Source organism: Mastigoproctus giganteus, chromosome 8 (genome assembly GCF_048544385.1).
Source record: "Mastigoproctus giganteus isolate SK-2022 chromosome 8, ASM4854438v1, whole genome shotgun sequence".
NCBI classification, from domain to species: Eukaryota; Metazoa; Arthropoda; class Arachnida; order Uropygi; family Thelyphonidae; genus Mastigoproctus; species Mastigoproctus giganteus.
Window position 1 is genome coordinate 90280453 of NC_143582.1, and position 15665 is coordinate 90296117.

General features: G+C 39.4%; 1 protein-coding gene across 1 annotated transcript in view; it reads left to right on the forward strand.

Moving 5' to 3' along the window:
* The window catches only part of LOC150081711 (regulator of telomere elongation helicase 1 homolog), a 281392-nt gene that overhangs the window by 234815 nt on the left and 30912 nt on the right, over positions 1-15665 (forward strand). Inside the window, exon 16 of the mRNA XM_090380292.1 lies at positions 14497-14627. Coding sequence (XP_090236418.1) covers positions 14497-14627 — 131 coding nt within the window. The remainder of the gene's footprint in view (positions 1-14496; positions 14628-15665) is intronic.

The window sequence follows — 15665 nt, forward strand, 5'->3', positions numbered from 1 at the left end:
AAAACCATGGGAAAGTACTGTTCTCAGTTCCTGGTGCGGAATCAAGTTAAGATCACCAGTAATTACATGCTTATGATGAATATCTACATAATCATGGTATTGTGGCAAGTGGCAGTGGCAGATAGCGTCCTTGTAGAAGTTATCTAAGTTGCATGCTAGCTGTTTATAGTTACACGCCGTAAGTCCAAAAGGCTTATTGTAACTGAACCTAGTTACTATATTCTTATTTTTGAGTGGAAAATCCTTAATATGTTTATTTAAGATATCCTTGAACAAAAAGCTGTCAAATATAATATTGCTGAATTTAATATTAATATAGATGTTATCGATAACAGGTTTATTATCCAGCCTATAATTAAAGATATCCTTAAGTAAGTGGTCTAGATGCTGGTTACGGTGTAGATATGTCAGGTTAATTTTTTCTAAGGCTTTAAGCTTGCTATGCTTGAGTCCAAATACTATATCATGTATGCGTTTTATATTTATATTAGGTTCATCCCATTCATCCAGTACTTCAGCAAATCTGCCTAAAGTATGCTTAGTGTGTATAAGATTGCCGTTACCAATTGATATATATATATATGCACACCAATGAGCGAAATAAATTTTGACCATCTACCTAATATGATGTTGGTCCTTCGCGTGCAGCCAAAACAGCTTGTACCCAGTGAGGCATGGACTCTACAAGATTTCTAAATGTATCTTGTAGTATCTGGTACCAGCACGTGACCAGCAGATCCTTTAACTCCTGTAAGGTCTCCCATTGTTGAGACGTCGCAGATCGGAGTTGCTGTTCCAACACAAACCAGAGATGCTTGATGGTATTGATGTCTGGGAAATTTGAAGGTCAGGGCAATACCTGGAAGTCTTCCTCATGTTCCACGAACCAGGCTCAAACAATCCAGGTGGTGTGGCACGGTGCATTATCCTGCTGAAAGACGGCACTGCCAGAGGGGAAGACCGTTGCTATGAAAGGGTGTACCTGGTCAGCAATGATGTTTAGGTAGGTGGTAGATGTCAGAGTGCCTGGCACATGGATGGACCCAGGGTAATCCAGCAGAACATTGCCCAAAGCATGACACCATCGCCACTGGCTTGTTTTCGTCCCACGGTGCATCCAGGTGCCATCACTTCTCCAGGAGCAGTAGCATCACTTCACACGGAGCAGCTACGCAGCCCCATTTTCAGCAGGGTTCGATGTACTGTGTGTTGTGACACATTACTCCCATCACCAGCATTCCAATTACTGGCGAGTTGCGATGCACTAGTCCTTCTGTTGTCACATACCATCCGGGAGAGAGCCTTTGCTCACCTTGAGCATCGATGAGCTGTGGTTGTCCAACACCTCGCCGGCGGTTCTGCCCTCCTTGGACCACTTTCGGTAGGTACTAACCAAGGCTGACCGTGAGCATCCTACCAACCATGCCGTTTCGGATATGTTCTGACCCAGTCGTCTGGCCATTACAATTTGGACCTTGTCAAACTTGCTTAATTCCGCTGCCTTTCCCATCTGAAGAACAAGAGTAACATTGATTAACAGAGCTCAATATCAGGCGTATTTTATACTATGTCCTGACCTGCGCATGTTCCATAGTTCACTTGCAGTTGCTTCGATTTGCATAATGACTCGCTGGTTATAATGTTTCGGCTCATTGGTGTCTCAAAAATATTAGTACAAACGTTTAGGGGAGGTAGGTAACATCTAAAGGAATGTGAATCGCATGGGAACCCATAACCAGAAACATCACCGTAAGTCAGTACACGACGCTGTTAATCAGTTCGTGAGAGGGAAAATTTCTGGTTTACTCATTCAAGCAGTAGTTGCGGCATGAAGAGCCTGTATTGATATACAAACTGTGAGCTGGCAGACATGCACCTAGTGTATGGATTAGCAGAGGGCCCACACGGTGTGCGCCCCCATATGGCAGAACATCGCTTTGCAATAAATGTGTGGGCAGGTATGGTCGGTGACTGCTTAGTCGGCCCATACCTGTTACCATCCCGCATGAACTCCACTAAATATCGGATCTTTCTTGAACAAGTTCTACCAGAGTTACTTGACGATGTTCCAGCAAATGTGAGATGCAACATTTGGTTTCAACATGACGGGGCGCCTGCCCATTATGGAAGGTGTGTTTGTGACCATTTGCAGGCGTTTTGGGCGTCGATGGATTGGCCGTGGTGGACCCGTTGCCTGGCCCCCACGCTCACCTGATTTATCGAGCCTTGATTTCTTTCTGTGGGGGCCGTCAAATCTATCGTGTATGAATCGCCTGTGGAGACTGAAATGGATGTCGTGGTGAGACTCGTCACGAAACTAAATTAAAATGAAGAACTATAAATGTAAGATTGAGCCTAGAATAGTAAACAGCCAGTGGAAGAAATGGTGGTAAGAAGCACATGGAAGTGAAAATAGTAAGTTGAATGTGGCAGATGTACACACTACTGAGACCAAAGCAAATGAAAAATAAAGAGAAATTATATAGAATGCAGTAAATAGTATGTGCAAATAAGACAGTGAAATGGATAATTAAAACTAAAGAAAATATGAACTGAATGGTTATAGACACGAACTTGCCTAATATGAAAGAAATTAATAATATGACGGGAATGAGTCAAAAGAACCACGTAGGAGAAAGTAAACTAATTAAGGATGTGGATAGTAGCGACCTGAGGAGGTCAAAAATGTGTGTGTGGGAGGAAAACGTATACAGATTAAAATATTTGAATTTTTGTATAAAATAAAAGTAATGCAAAAGTATCCTTAAATGAAAGCCAAAAAGGAGATATAATTTAAACTGGCATTGTGGTTTAAATGAGTGAAAAATGAGCCATTATCCTACCACTAAAATAAAAATAAATAAATAAAAATGGAAGACACCCATTGGATAAAGTTATAGTGTTCATTATTCGTGTATAAGCATTCTGCAAATTGCATTCAAAGGTATGTTTCCACCATAGAATACAATAGCAACTAGGTGTTATTATGTACAAAATATACACGCCCCAAACACGAGATAAAAAAAAATAATAATAATTTAATTTAAGAAGATAAGAAGCAAATATTCTGGACAATAACAAGGTGTAAGCTAATTGAGACTTTGATTAAGACAAAAATGATCAGAAAAATTTTTCTGATCAGTTTTGTCATTTTCGTAATCTTTTAGAAATTCAGTCTCTCAGATATTTTGGATTATGACTCTATCATAATACGGCATGTCACGGGAGTTGACAATCTCCCGTGACATGCCACGGGAGATTGTCAACTTCTTTTTTTATCTTTTACTGAAATTACTTATTTTTATTTTTAATTTAATATAGCAGCAGCAGCTTAATTATATAGGATGTATCTCAGGATTGATAATTTATTATTATTTTTAATCCATAGCTATTTATGGTTTTCTTTAGGTCTGCATAAAGCAGACCTAATTTTCTCTCCTGTCGACATGTTAATGCCAGCTTGTTTTCGTCAATATTAGTTTGATGTTGCACAGAGATGAATAAGCAGTGAGATAACATTACAAGTTGGTTTATAACTGGAGAAAAGTGTTACAGAGACACATAACTTGTTAAAAGCTTCTTATATTGTTCACATTGTCACATTTTTGTCTGGTTGTTTCATGCTGGATGGAGGGTCACTATATGATTGAAAGAAAACATTGATAGAGTCTTAGGATTTTTAACATGGCAACACGATTTCTTAGCAATAGTAGAATGCTAGTTGTTGAGTTGAATGAAGGTAGCAGCTGTCACTGAGAATTCGGGAAAAAAAAAAATTTGTGATATTAGTTTACAGCACATTCATTGCTTCCATTACTTCTGGAGGTGAAACTTGATGCTTCTGGTATGACTCATTGTGGGGGGGGGGGTCTCTGTCATCTCCCTTCAGACATTGAGGATATTCTTCATATTAAAGAAATGAATGAATAAAAAATGTGAATGTTAACAAAAATGGCAAAATAGCAAAAATGTCAGTTTTATCATTAATGAAAATGAAAAGTTTCAACTTCCAGCCACTTTGATAACAGAAGGCAAGAACATTCATTGCACATAGAGATTATTCAAATTGGTGACACTTCTCAAATTAGAAAAGTGCCATCCAATTGTAACTGTCTTCCATGACTTCTTTATAAGAACAGTTCCGGAACCCTTGGGACAGAGGCTGTAATTATGAATCTAATATGCTCATATAAAAAGAACTTAGTCTGTTTTATATAAATGCCAATTGTGTGTTTTGATGAATTAAATATTGTGCTGCAGTGTGATCAGTTAGCAAAGATCACTTCATAAAAGCAGAACTGATAATAAAATTGCATTATGCAATTTTTCCAGAATAGCCAAATTATGAAAGCAAATTTTGATATGGGGGAGTCAAAAAAGATTTGTATTCACACAGTAGTGGTGATAAAAGGTTGAAACAAAAACCATCTATTACACTTTTTTAACATAGTCACCAGACAAAATGATATATCTTTACCACCTCTTAATATGCTTCTGCAACCCAGTTTTGTAGAAGTCCTGTGACTGCTCTTCAAACTGTGTCTTGGCAGCAGAAATCACATTATCAGCGACCAAGTGTTTTTCACAAAGAAAGGATTTCAGGGCAGGAAAGAGGAAGAAATCCAGGGGTGCAAGGTCGGGGATGTGAGGAATGCACAGGGGTGTACACCTTTTGACAGCTTTCTCTGTCTTTTTTCTTTTAAAGCAGCACATAGTTTGTGAGGAGGCGGGAATAATACTTTGCCCTCACAGTAATCTACATAACCATCCCAAAAAACTGACAGCATCACCTTGCTGGTACTTACTTGGTTTCACCTTTGCCTAAAAACCACAACCAGGTCAACACCCATTAGTGCCCTGAGCCCACTATGGTTTTGTCTGACACTCAACCCACTGTCCACCATGCTAAATATCAGCAAGTATATTATGGATATATGCTAAATATCAGCAAGTATATTACGGATATACCCTAAAAGAAGGGAAGAAGAACCTGTACACTCTCTCTGACCTGATGTATGTAGATGACATCAAACTCTATGCTGCAACTGAGAATCAAATCCAACAGCTACTATGGATCACCGAAGAGTTCAGGACCGACATTAGAATGCAGTTTGGTCTAGACAATTTGAAGACTTCTGGATTACATCAAGGATCTTCAAGTTTTAGTCGGGAAAAACTACCAGCTGAAGATCAGTGAAGAGATTGAAGCCATGACAGAGGGAGAGACATACAGATATTTAGGGATGATGCAGGTCCACCAGTTAGAACACAAGGGAATCAAGGCCCTCCTGACTCAGAAATACCAGCAGAGACTGACAAGCCTGCTAAAATCAAAGTTGAATGGGGGAACATGGTCACAGCCATAAACAACTTTGCAGTTCCAGTACTATTTGAGTGTTGGCATTTGAGGTGAGCGGACACGCTTCGTCAGGGCTCCTCAGTTAAGTGAATTGGATTACTGTTGATTAGTGCTTTTAAATATTTGATTTATTTAGATATTGTTGGATTATTTTGTTATAGGTAAGTTAATTTTCATTGATATTAGCTAATTTTATAATGGTAGTTACGAGATCTGCCTTAAACACGTCACAGGGTATCGTGACTCACACGGAAATAGCCAATGGTGATTTACGAGTGAGTCATGATTTAATCCGTTGCAGAACCTGTGGAATGTTTTCCAAGGTCAACCTGGTGACTAATCACAGCTCACCTGGGGATTCTTTTCTTTGTGATCGATGTAAAGAGTGCACCGATCTTAAATTACAATTTGGTGCACTGATGGAACAATTTGAGTCCCTGAAAAAATGGGTGTTTGCCCTCGAGAATAATGCATCTGGGAGCTTGTCAGGGACTCAAGACTCCAGCAATCTACCAAGGGATGCACACCCGATTCGGTCCACAAAACAGAACAACCAAGTGCAAACTACTCTGGTTAAAAAGGACATTGTTTTTTTAGGAGACTCCACTGTCAGGGAAACGGGGAATATTTTTTGTAGTAAGGATAGGTGGAGTAGAACCAGGGTATGTCTGCCGGGAGCAACTATTAATGATGTCACCAACAGATTGTCAGATTTTAAGGGGGTGAAGAGAATATTATATTCATGTGGGGACTAATGACATTAAATGAACTCGATCTGATGATTTGTTGGAAAAATACAGGACCATGCTGAGGAAATGCCGCGAGCTAGGCCACAATGTCTACGTGTCTGCAATTCTGCCAAGACACGATAGGAGGGATTATATGTTAAAAGCCTTGTGGATTAACTCAAGACTTGAAGGACTCTGCAAGGCTTTAGGGGGGAAATTTCTATCAGCATAGCCCACACTTGAAGGTAGAAGGAATTTGTTTTGTAGAGACGGGATACACTTAAACAAAGGTGGTGCAAAAGTTTTTGCCAGTATTATTGAAGATACCTTAAAGGTTCAGGAGAAACTGCTAGTTGGGGGGGGGGGGATGTGGGTAATACTGACACGCGTTTATCAGATAATATTGATCAAAGTAACTCTTGCACATACCTCAAGAGTTCTTATCTGTTACCCCAACTGGATATATTATCTAGATGTTCTGGGGGCAGAAACGTTTCAAGTGAGCAGGTAGCTAATGCCAGGGAAGAGAGCCTAAAAAACTCCAAGGGTTGTGTTAGGGTTGTTAAATATACAAGAACAGTAAGTCTTAATTGTTTATATAGTAATGTTACAAGTGTCATCAACAAAATGAGCGAATTCGAACTGCCGGTTAAAACAAGTAACGCAGACATAATAGGGCTTACGGAGATGTGGTGCCACCCGGAAATTGGGGATGATGAGTTTCAGTATGGCTTGTATAATGTATTTAGAAAGGATAGGGTAGATAGAAGGGGTGGTGGGGTAATGCTACTTATCAGAAGCAGCCTGAGTGCGACGATAGCTTTCCCGGATTCAGACGTTTCACATGCTAGTAGAGAATTTGTATGGTGTGAGATAGTTGGAAACAAAGGTATAATGCGAGTCGGAGTAATCTACAGACCAGGTGATTGTGAAGACTATGACGAAAGCCTCTACATGTAAATGGAATGGGCAAGTAACGTGAATGTCTTATTATGGGTGATTTCAATTTGCCTCTAATTGATTGGAGTAATTGGGAAGGAAACTTGACATGGGGAACAAAATTTTTAAATCAACTAGATGACTGTTATTTGTATCAACATGTCAGGGAAGTACTAGAGAAAAGAATATCCTAGACCTCATCATCACCCATGAATCAGATGACATAACAGGGCTGACAGTAGAGGAACCAGTAGCAGGAAGTGATCACGGAGTTCTACAGTGGATGATGATGAGAGAGTTAGCAGCAGTAAAAGGCAAAGAAAGTTTTAATTTCAGAAAAGGAAATTACAATTCCTTAAGGTACTACATGGCCTCTATTAACTGGGTAGATATCGCACAGAGAATGAATACATTAGAAGTGTGATATGCTTTTAAAACATTAATCACAGATGCCTTGAATGCGTATTTACCTTTAAAAAAATACTCCATGAGGAGGGTTCCAAGTTGGATGAATAGTGAAGTTGTCACGTTACTTGAGCAGAAAAAAGTGGCATGGAAAGGTTACAGAGCAATAAAAAGTACTGAAGCCTATAACAACTACAAGATGATCTGTAATACAGCCACAGAAAAGGTTCGACAGGCAAAGGCAGTTTATGAGAAATCACTAGCAAACAGAGCAAAGAGGGGGGATAAGGAATTCTTTACATATATAAATGCCAAGAAGAGCAGGACAAACCAGATCGGATCTTTACGTAAGGGAAAGGGGATAGTATTAAATACACCAGCTGCCGTTGCAAACGAACTCAGCAGTTATTTTGCATCGATATTTACAAATGAAAAACCTTTTGTGGCAATGGGAAATTGTGGGAGCGAAGTTGAAAAATATGTAATTAATGATATTGAAATTTCGCAAGATTATTTAATGAAAAAACTTTTGAGCCTACAGGCCAGTAAGGTTCCTGGAGTTGATGGAATATACCCTAAAATCTTAAGGGAGGCGGCAAGTGAGTGCATTGAACCATTGAGGCTAATTATGCAAGCATCACTAAACTCTGGGGAGATTCCCTTAGATTGAAAAAGTGCCAATGTATCTCCCATACATAAAGGTGGCTCTAAGAGTGAAGTGGGAAATTATCGACCTGTCAGTCTGACTTCAGTAGTAGGGAAAATCAATGAGGCAATGCTCAAGGGTGTATTTCAGAATCATTTAGATTGAATTGACATTCTTAAGGATACTCAGCATGGTTTTGTAAAGGGAAAATCATGTTTAACAAATCTGGTTCACTATTTTGAAAGGGTCATGAGCTGGATTTAGGGAATATTTTCGACATTGTTTATTTAGATTTTAGCAAAGCTTTTGACTCAGTCCCACATGAGTGGTTGCTTTATAAGCTGGAACAGGTTGGAATCACTGGGAAAATCCTTGGATGGATAGCAGGATGGGTTCAGGGCAGGAGGCAGAGGGTTGTGATAAATGGCTGTTCCTCAGATTGGGTTGATGTAAGAAGTGGGGTTCCCCAAGGATCAGTATAAGGACCACTGTTGTTTTTATTTTTCATAAACGACATCGATGAAGGGATAGAGGGTGTGATGTCTAAATTTGCAGATGATGTTAAAATTGGTAGAGTAGTTAATGAACACTGTCAAGCTGAGCTTCTTCAGAGAGACCTAGATAGACTTCAGGAATGGTCAGAAAAATGGCAGCTATGCTTTAATCCAACAAAGTGTAAGGTATTACACCTGGGAAACAGTAATCCCAAAATAACTTATTCACTTGGTGGAATTTAACTAAACCCAGTACTGGAGGAAAGGGACTTGGGTGTTATGATACGGTCAGACATGAAATTCTCTGAGCATTGTAAACAGGTGGCAAGGAAGGCCCATGGTGTCCTATCGATGATCTATCAAACTTTTGCTAGTAGAGATAGGGATGTGATAATGCCATTATATAAGGCTTTTGTTAGACCACACTGTTCAAGTATGGAGGCCGCACCTAAAGAAAGATATCGAGCTTCTTGAAAGGGTGCAAAGATTGGTAACTCGCCTGGTGAGATCGGCAAATGGACGTCCTTATGAAGAAAGACTTCAGATATGTGGGTTGCAGAGTTTGGAAACTAGACACCTTAGAGGAGATTTGATTGAGGTGTTTAAGGCTGTGAGAGGCATCAGTAAAATGAATGAGGACGAAATTTTCAAGATTATAAATGATGCTAGAACTAGGGGACATAAATTCAAGTTATGGGGGGAAATGTTTAGATTGGACTGCAGGAAGTTTTATTTTATCCAGCGAGTTATAAATTACTGGAATAAGTTACTTACATGGGTGGTAGAGGCTTACAGTTTGGGGAAATTCAAAGGTCATCTGGATAGTACCTTCGGGTCAGGGAAGCGCATAGGATGATAGGTTTAATTTCCTTTTCTTTTATTAATTATTATTATTCATTTTATTATTTTTTTTTAATCATTGTTTTATTCGGTTTTTTTTTTTTTTTTTTTTGGCTGGTGCAGCAAAAGCCATAGGCTTTCTTGCACCATGCGGTCATTACTAATACTAATACTAATGTACTCCTTTGGGATTATAGATTGCACCAACACCTAGCTGAAGTAGATTATAAAATTGACCAGGATAAGACCAGAAGCAAAGACAGAAAGATAGGCGAAGAAGACACTCCATGGCAGACACTACGATGAACTCCATCAAGGCTACATAGATAATGTGGCTTCCAAATCTTGGCTGACAAGAAGAAGGTTCTTCCTTGTGATCAAAGAATTCATGCTTGCCATCGAAGATCATGTAATCAATACTAGGGACTACAGGAAATACATTGCCAAGGTTCCCCGGAGTAACAGATGACACGTCATCGATGCCACCTCACCCCAGAAACAATCCATCACATTGCTGCAGTATGCAGGGTGATCAGGGATGTGGGTACACTCACAGACATGACCAGTTGGCCAGGATAATACACCAGAAGCTAGCGAAAATATTCTAGCTGATCAAAGATCCATCCAGTCCCTCGCAGACTGGTACATTTGTAAAATACAAATCTTGCGGACTGGTAATGGATGAATCGTTGGGGATTGGTAACATCTGCGACCAATTTACAATTTGTTGTGGACCGGTAACAAAGGACCGGCATTAGTCTGTGGACCACACTTTAAGTATCACTGGTTTACTGTATTACAAGTGGGACTTCAGGCTGTTCTAGAGACTTCTACTCACAGACTATACTGGGGCTGTGCTATAATAATGATCAAGACAGTTCCTCACAACAGACCAGACATAACCCTCATCAACGAGAAGGAAATGGCTGCCTACCTGATCAACATAGCGGCTACCTCCAGAAAACATATGAGGAAAAGATCAGGAATTTCCCAGACCTAGGACAGGAAGTCAAAGATAGGTGGCATATGGAACAAGTAATGACCATCTCGATCACTGTGTTAACCACTGGCATGGTGCCAAAGAGGCCTCCATAAGAACCTAGCAACAATATTCCTCCCAGAAAACTCTTGTATGGAACTCCATAAAGCTGCATTCTTGAATACCTGTAAGATAGTAAGTGTTCCTCTGCCAAAAATAATAATGACAATAATAACAGTTGCCAGATACAACCGACCACACCATGCACTTGGCACCAGTACCCATCGTGGCACGAAAAAATTCCCATAAAGGAGAAAATGGGTTTATTTTAATATAATAATAATAAACCTGCAAGAAAATCACCATAATCTGTATACATGGCCTACATTGACTATCACAAGGTTTTCATGTCTGTGCCCCATAGCTGGCTGACAGAGACACTGAAGATCTACAAAGTAAATATTTGTGTATCTCTCCTCTCTCTCATGGCTTCAATCACTTTATTGATCTTCAGCCAGCTGATAGTTTTGATTCACTGGATTTCCCTGGTGGAATCCATGGGCCTTGCATTTGTCTAGGCCAAATGACATCCTGATGTCAGTGCTGAACTCTTTGGTGATCCAGAGTAGCTGTTGGAGTTGATTCTTGGTTTGGCATAGAATTTGATATCATCCAGGTACATCAGGTGAGAGAGGGAGTATAAATTCTTTCACCCTTTTTTAGGATATATCAATACTTGCTGTTATTGTGTGTGGTGGCAGTGAGTCAAGAGCTAGACAGAACCAGTGTGCTCAGGGCAACTCCCTGGAGGATTACTATTCTGATGGCAGTTGGTCTGGTTGTGATGTTCTCAACCTTGATATCAGTCCTTCATTTCACCATGATTGCTTCTAGGAAGTGTATCCATGTCAAGTTGACTTTATAGATCTTCGGTGTCTCTATCAGCCAGCTATGGAACCTGGAGTTGAAGAGGTGCCTCCGTAGCCAGGTGGGTAGGAGCAGCAGTGCATAGCACACACTTCTTGATTAGACCGTGATTCGAGCCCGTGACCACCAAATACGGAGGATGCGGATAGGTCAGAGAATGACCACCGTATATCCCTAGAGCAATATGGCCTTAGTTGCTAATGCTCCTAACAAACAAACAATTTCAGAATTTCAGGATTTCCGGAGTTGAAGGCTTTGCAGTAGATGATGCAGACCATGTACAGGTTGTAGGCTTGCTTCATAACTGTAGAGTAAGTGGTCGATTGCCTCTTCTATCCTTTGCTCATCTTCTTATATCCCTTCTGCTGCTCAGCCATTATGTTCTGGCTTTCCAAGTGGTCTGGTATCTTTTTAGTTTTGCAACTAATCAGGATCTTGTACATTGGGAGACAGGTTTGGTCTGTACTTTGTCAGGTTTATGGTGTCTTTGTCCTTAGCCTTCAAGTAGGTGATTCCTTGAGTCAGAGATTCTGGGATTGTATCAGCATGCCTTTGTGTCCAGCTGAACATCTTGTACCAGAAGTTTGTGGATGTTTTTTCCTGAGCTTTGCCAATTTTGGGACTTCCTGATCGACTATTGTACCTCTTCCTCCCAAATCTCCCATTTTGCCTCTTGTATGTCCTTGGTTTTCTTCCCTTCTAGGTCTATCCAGGGGCAAGGCCATTATGGTTAATTTGTCGCTCCATAGGTTACCTGAAAACTTGAGAGTGCCTTCTGGTCAGGGAGTCCAGTCCCCTCCTCCTTTTGTCTAATATTCCTATAGAAGGTTCTCTGGTTTTCTTCAAATATTCAGTTGTCTGATTTCCTCTGAGCATGCTCCTTACACTGCCGACGTCCCTTAAGCAGTGCAAGAAGGTTTTGCTTGAGGGTGTCCAGGTATTCCTTGATTCTCTGATTATGGGCCTTCTGTTTGCTGCGGATGTTTTCTTTCTTTAGGATGGTCTTCACTTTTCTGATCAGCTTCTTACTTCTGTTATCCTGTTGGTACTTAGTCAGTTTGCCTGTCTTCACTTCTCTTAGCTCCTCTATCTTGTGCTGCAGCCTCCTTTCCATTGCTGGTTGTTTCTTGTCTTTGTGTCTTGTTGGTCTCTGGTTTCTCTTCTTTTAATCCTAATGGTTGCTATAGTGGCTCAGTAAACTGCTATGCAGATGGTATCTAAATATATAATAATGCAATAACACTGAGAAAATGGATAAAATAAAACAGGTTTGAAGTAAAAATTTTTTTTAATAAACTTGGAACAAGTTAAAATAAAAAGAAGATAAAAATAATAAATCACAGTAGCTTTTGGACAGAGTACACCCCTTTTCAGTTATAAACATTATCACAAAAAGTGCAGAATGTCATGTGCTCGACTAGGACAGGTCACATCCATCCCATCAGTGAGGCAACCATCCTCCAAAATGACACTCGTTGGCACATGCAGCAAAGCCAAGCATTGCAGCTACAACCACAAGCCTCTACTTCCAACAACTAATTGTTGCCTGCACCTGTATCACCCAGTTTTCACCTCGCATGACCACCATAGCTGAGCACATGGCATTCTGTACTTTTTGTAATAACATTTACAACTGAAGAAGGGCATCCTCCGTCCGAAAGCTATTGTGATTTATTACTTTTATCTTATCTTCTTTTTATTTTAACTTGTTCCAAGTTTATTAAAGATAATTTTTACTTCAAACCTGTTTTATTTTATCTGTTTTCTCAGCAATACTGCATTATTATATATTTAATACGAATCCTGAGACCATCAACCTGTTCCATTTAGATGGTATCTAGTGTTATTTTATTGTGGTTGAACTATTCTGGTATTATTTGCCAATTGAGGTGGTCTGTGACTCCACAGGATTCGGTTGGGTCTCTGCTTTGGTAAGGTGTGGACCATTGTGGAGTCTATGTCCTTGAATTCTACTCGGACCTTCTTCCACTTGTGTTCTGGATTTTATTACCTCATCTGTTTTCACTTTTGTTGCTCTGGGTTGTAGTTCTTGTAATTGGTGTTCCTCCTCCAGTTCTGGTTCGGTTGTGTTTGCATTCTTTGTTCTTTGCAGTTGATCATTCACATTCTGCTTGATTTTTTCCAAGATTGCAGGAGCTGTCAGGTTCTTTATAACAGTGGTCATTCTGTGGTCTGCTATTTGCTTTTCAGTGACCTGAAATTAGGGAACTGTTCCAGCCTCTTGGTGTGTAGTCGTATCCTGTATGTTGTCATGTCAATCTCTAGCTTCGTTACCTTGTAGTATGTTTGCACAATGAATGCATTCATTTTGATGCTTCACTTTATGCTTTGGTCTTTTCTTTCTTTATGGGTGGTCATTAGCACAGTTTTTTAGGAAGAACTTGCAGTTGCATTCAGGCCCTAGGCAGATCTGTGGACTTTCAAACCCACCTCTCTGCCTAGGGCCTGAATGCAAGTAACTTTATTCTGCACCACACTCGATGCAGAACGCTCAGTATTTCTGCTTCTTATCTTCATCTAGCTATGTGGGTGGACCTGTTTAGCTTATTATTATTATAAAGGGGGGAAAAAACATCCTTTCTCCATTTATGTGATTTTTTTTAATTTTTTTATTTATGTGAAATAAATAAAACAATTGTAAAATTGTTTTATTTATTTCTTTACGAGCATTTCGTATAAAATTCCTTTATATACTTAACCAAAACAGTAAATAAATAAATTTTCTGTTTATACTCTGGAACAATCATACAGTCAGAGGAGTTCTCAAGACAGAATACAAGAAACAACACCATATTTAGTAGTCACGCTGGCTTGAACTACAGTCACTCAAAGCATGCATGCTTACCCTCACGCTTGGCCACTCAGCTACATTGGCTTTTGGTAACACCAGGTGTGTGGATCTGTAGGGGGATGGGAATATTGATTCCAGCAGCTTCCGGAGGGTCCTTAGGTGGCCTGTGACATGTTTTCAACATAATATGTGGCTTACTACAGGAAAAGGTTGGTTGGTCTATTCTATTTCACACTCATTTAGTTAGTTGGTTTTGCATATACAATGTGCGGAAGTTATTCAGAAGAAGTATCTAACTATTTAAATTTGCAGTTTTACTTATGTAATACTATACTGAATTAATGAAACAAATTTTCTTCTCTTTCAGATAACTGTATTGAAAAAAATAAACACAGACAAAGTATTTTTGATGCATTTGATGATGTCAAAAGAGAAGGATATTCCATGGCAGTATTTTCTTCTGTAAAATCCTTGCCTGCAGCAGTTACTCTTCCTGAAGTAAGTCTTATACTATTTACAGGATAGCATCAAGTTTAATTAACATTGTACGTAATATTTTTTTATTTTGGTTACAGTTTGATATTTAAAATATCTGTCGTTATTACAAAGGGTGTGTCTATTAAAGCTCAATTTGAAATGCTTACTCAATTCATATATATATTTTGAGAAATTAGTTGCTATGCAAATTGGCCCAACTTGCAAGTTTTGTTTGATAATTGTTTATATATATGCACAATGCTGCTTCAACAAAGGATGTTTCTACACAGCTTACCTTGATCCATTCTTGTTACCACATGATAGTTTCTGTATCATGTGGTATCATGTTCAGAATTCTTAAATTTCCTTTAAGAATTCTGCCAGAGAAGGAGGCACATATAAACCTGTCCTTGATATATCCCTATAATTGAAAATCAAGTGGTGTAAGTTTGGGTGGCCACCCAACAGGTCTGTCATGACCAGTCCACTTAGAGAATGTCATTAAGAAAAGATGACATGTATTTGTGTTAATCTAGCGGAATGCCATTTTGTTTGGGTGAAAAAAATCTGCTACCTTGGCGTTTTTGCTGCAGTTTTGGTACCAGGATAAGGTCTGTAATGTCTAGGTAAAGGATTCTTGTTGCAATCAGCTCCACAAAGAATGGTCTTTTAAACCTTAGCAACCCTTATACCACAAAAGAACTTTCAACTTAGGAGAGTTGTGCACAGTACAAGTGTTCTGCCCCCTATATTCTCAAATTAAGTGAAACTTAATTTGAGCTTCACCTTTCCACTTAAGAGGAATATAACTTCACTAAAGACATTTTTCTTGAGAAATTCTTCATCTTCTTTCATGCACAGTAACACTCTTCATAAAAGTCAAACTTCTTTGTTTTTACTCTGAATAAGCCTTCAGAAGTTGAATCTTACACTGCTTCACTTTAAGTTGCTTCTTCAGCAGCTTGTGGGCTGTTCTAGAAATCTGAGCTTGAAACTAGTTTGTTATGCTGACTTTCTGAGACTGAATTGCAGACTAAGGACTGTGTGTGTGTGTACCAC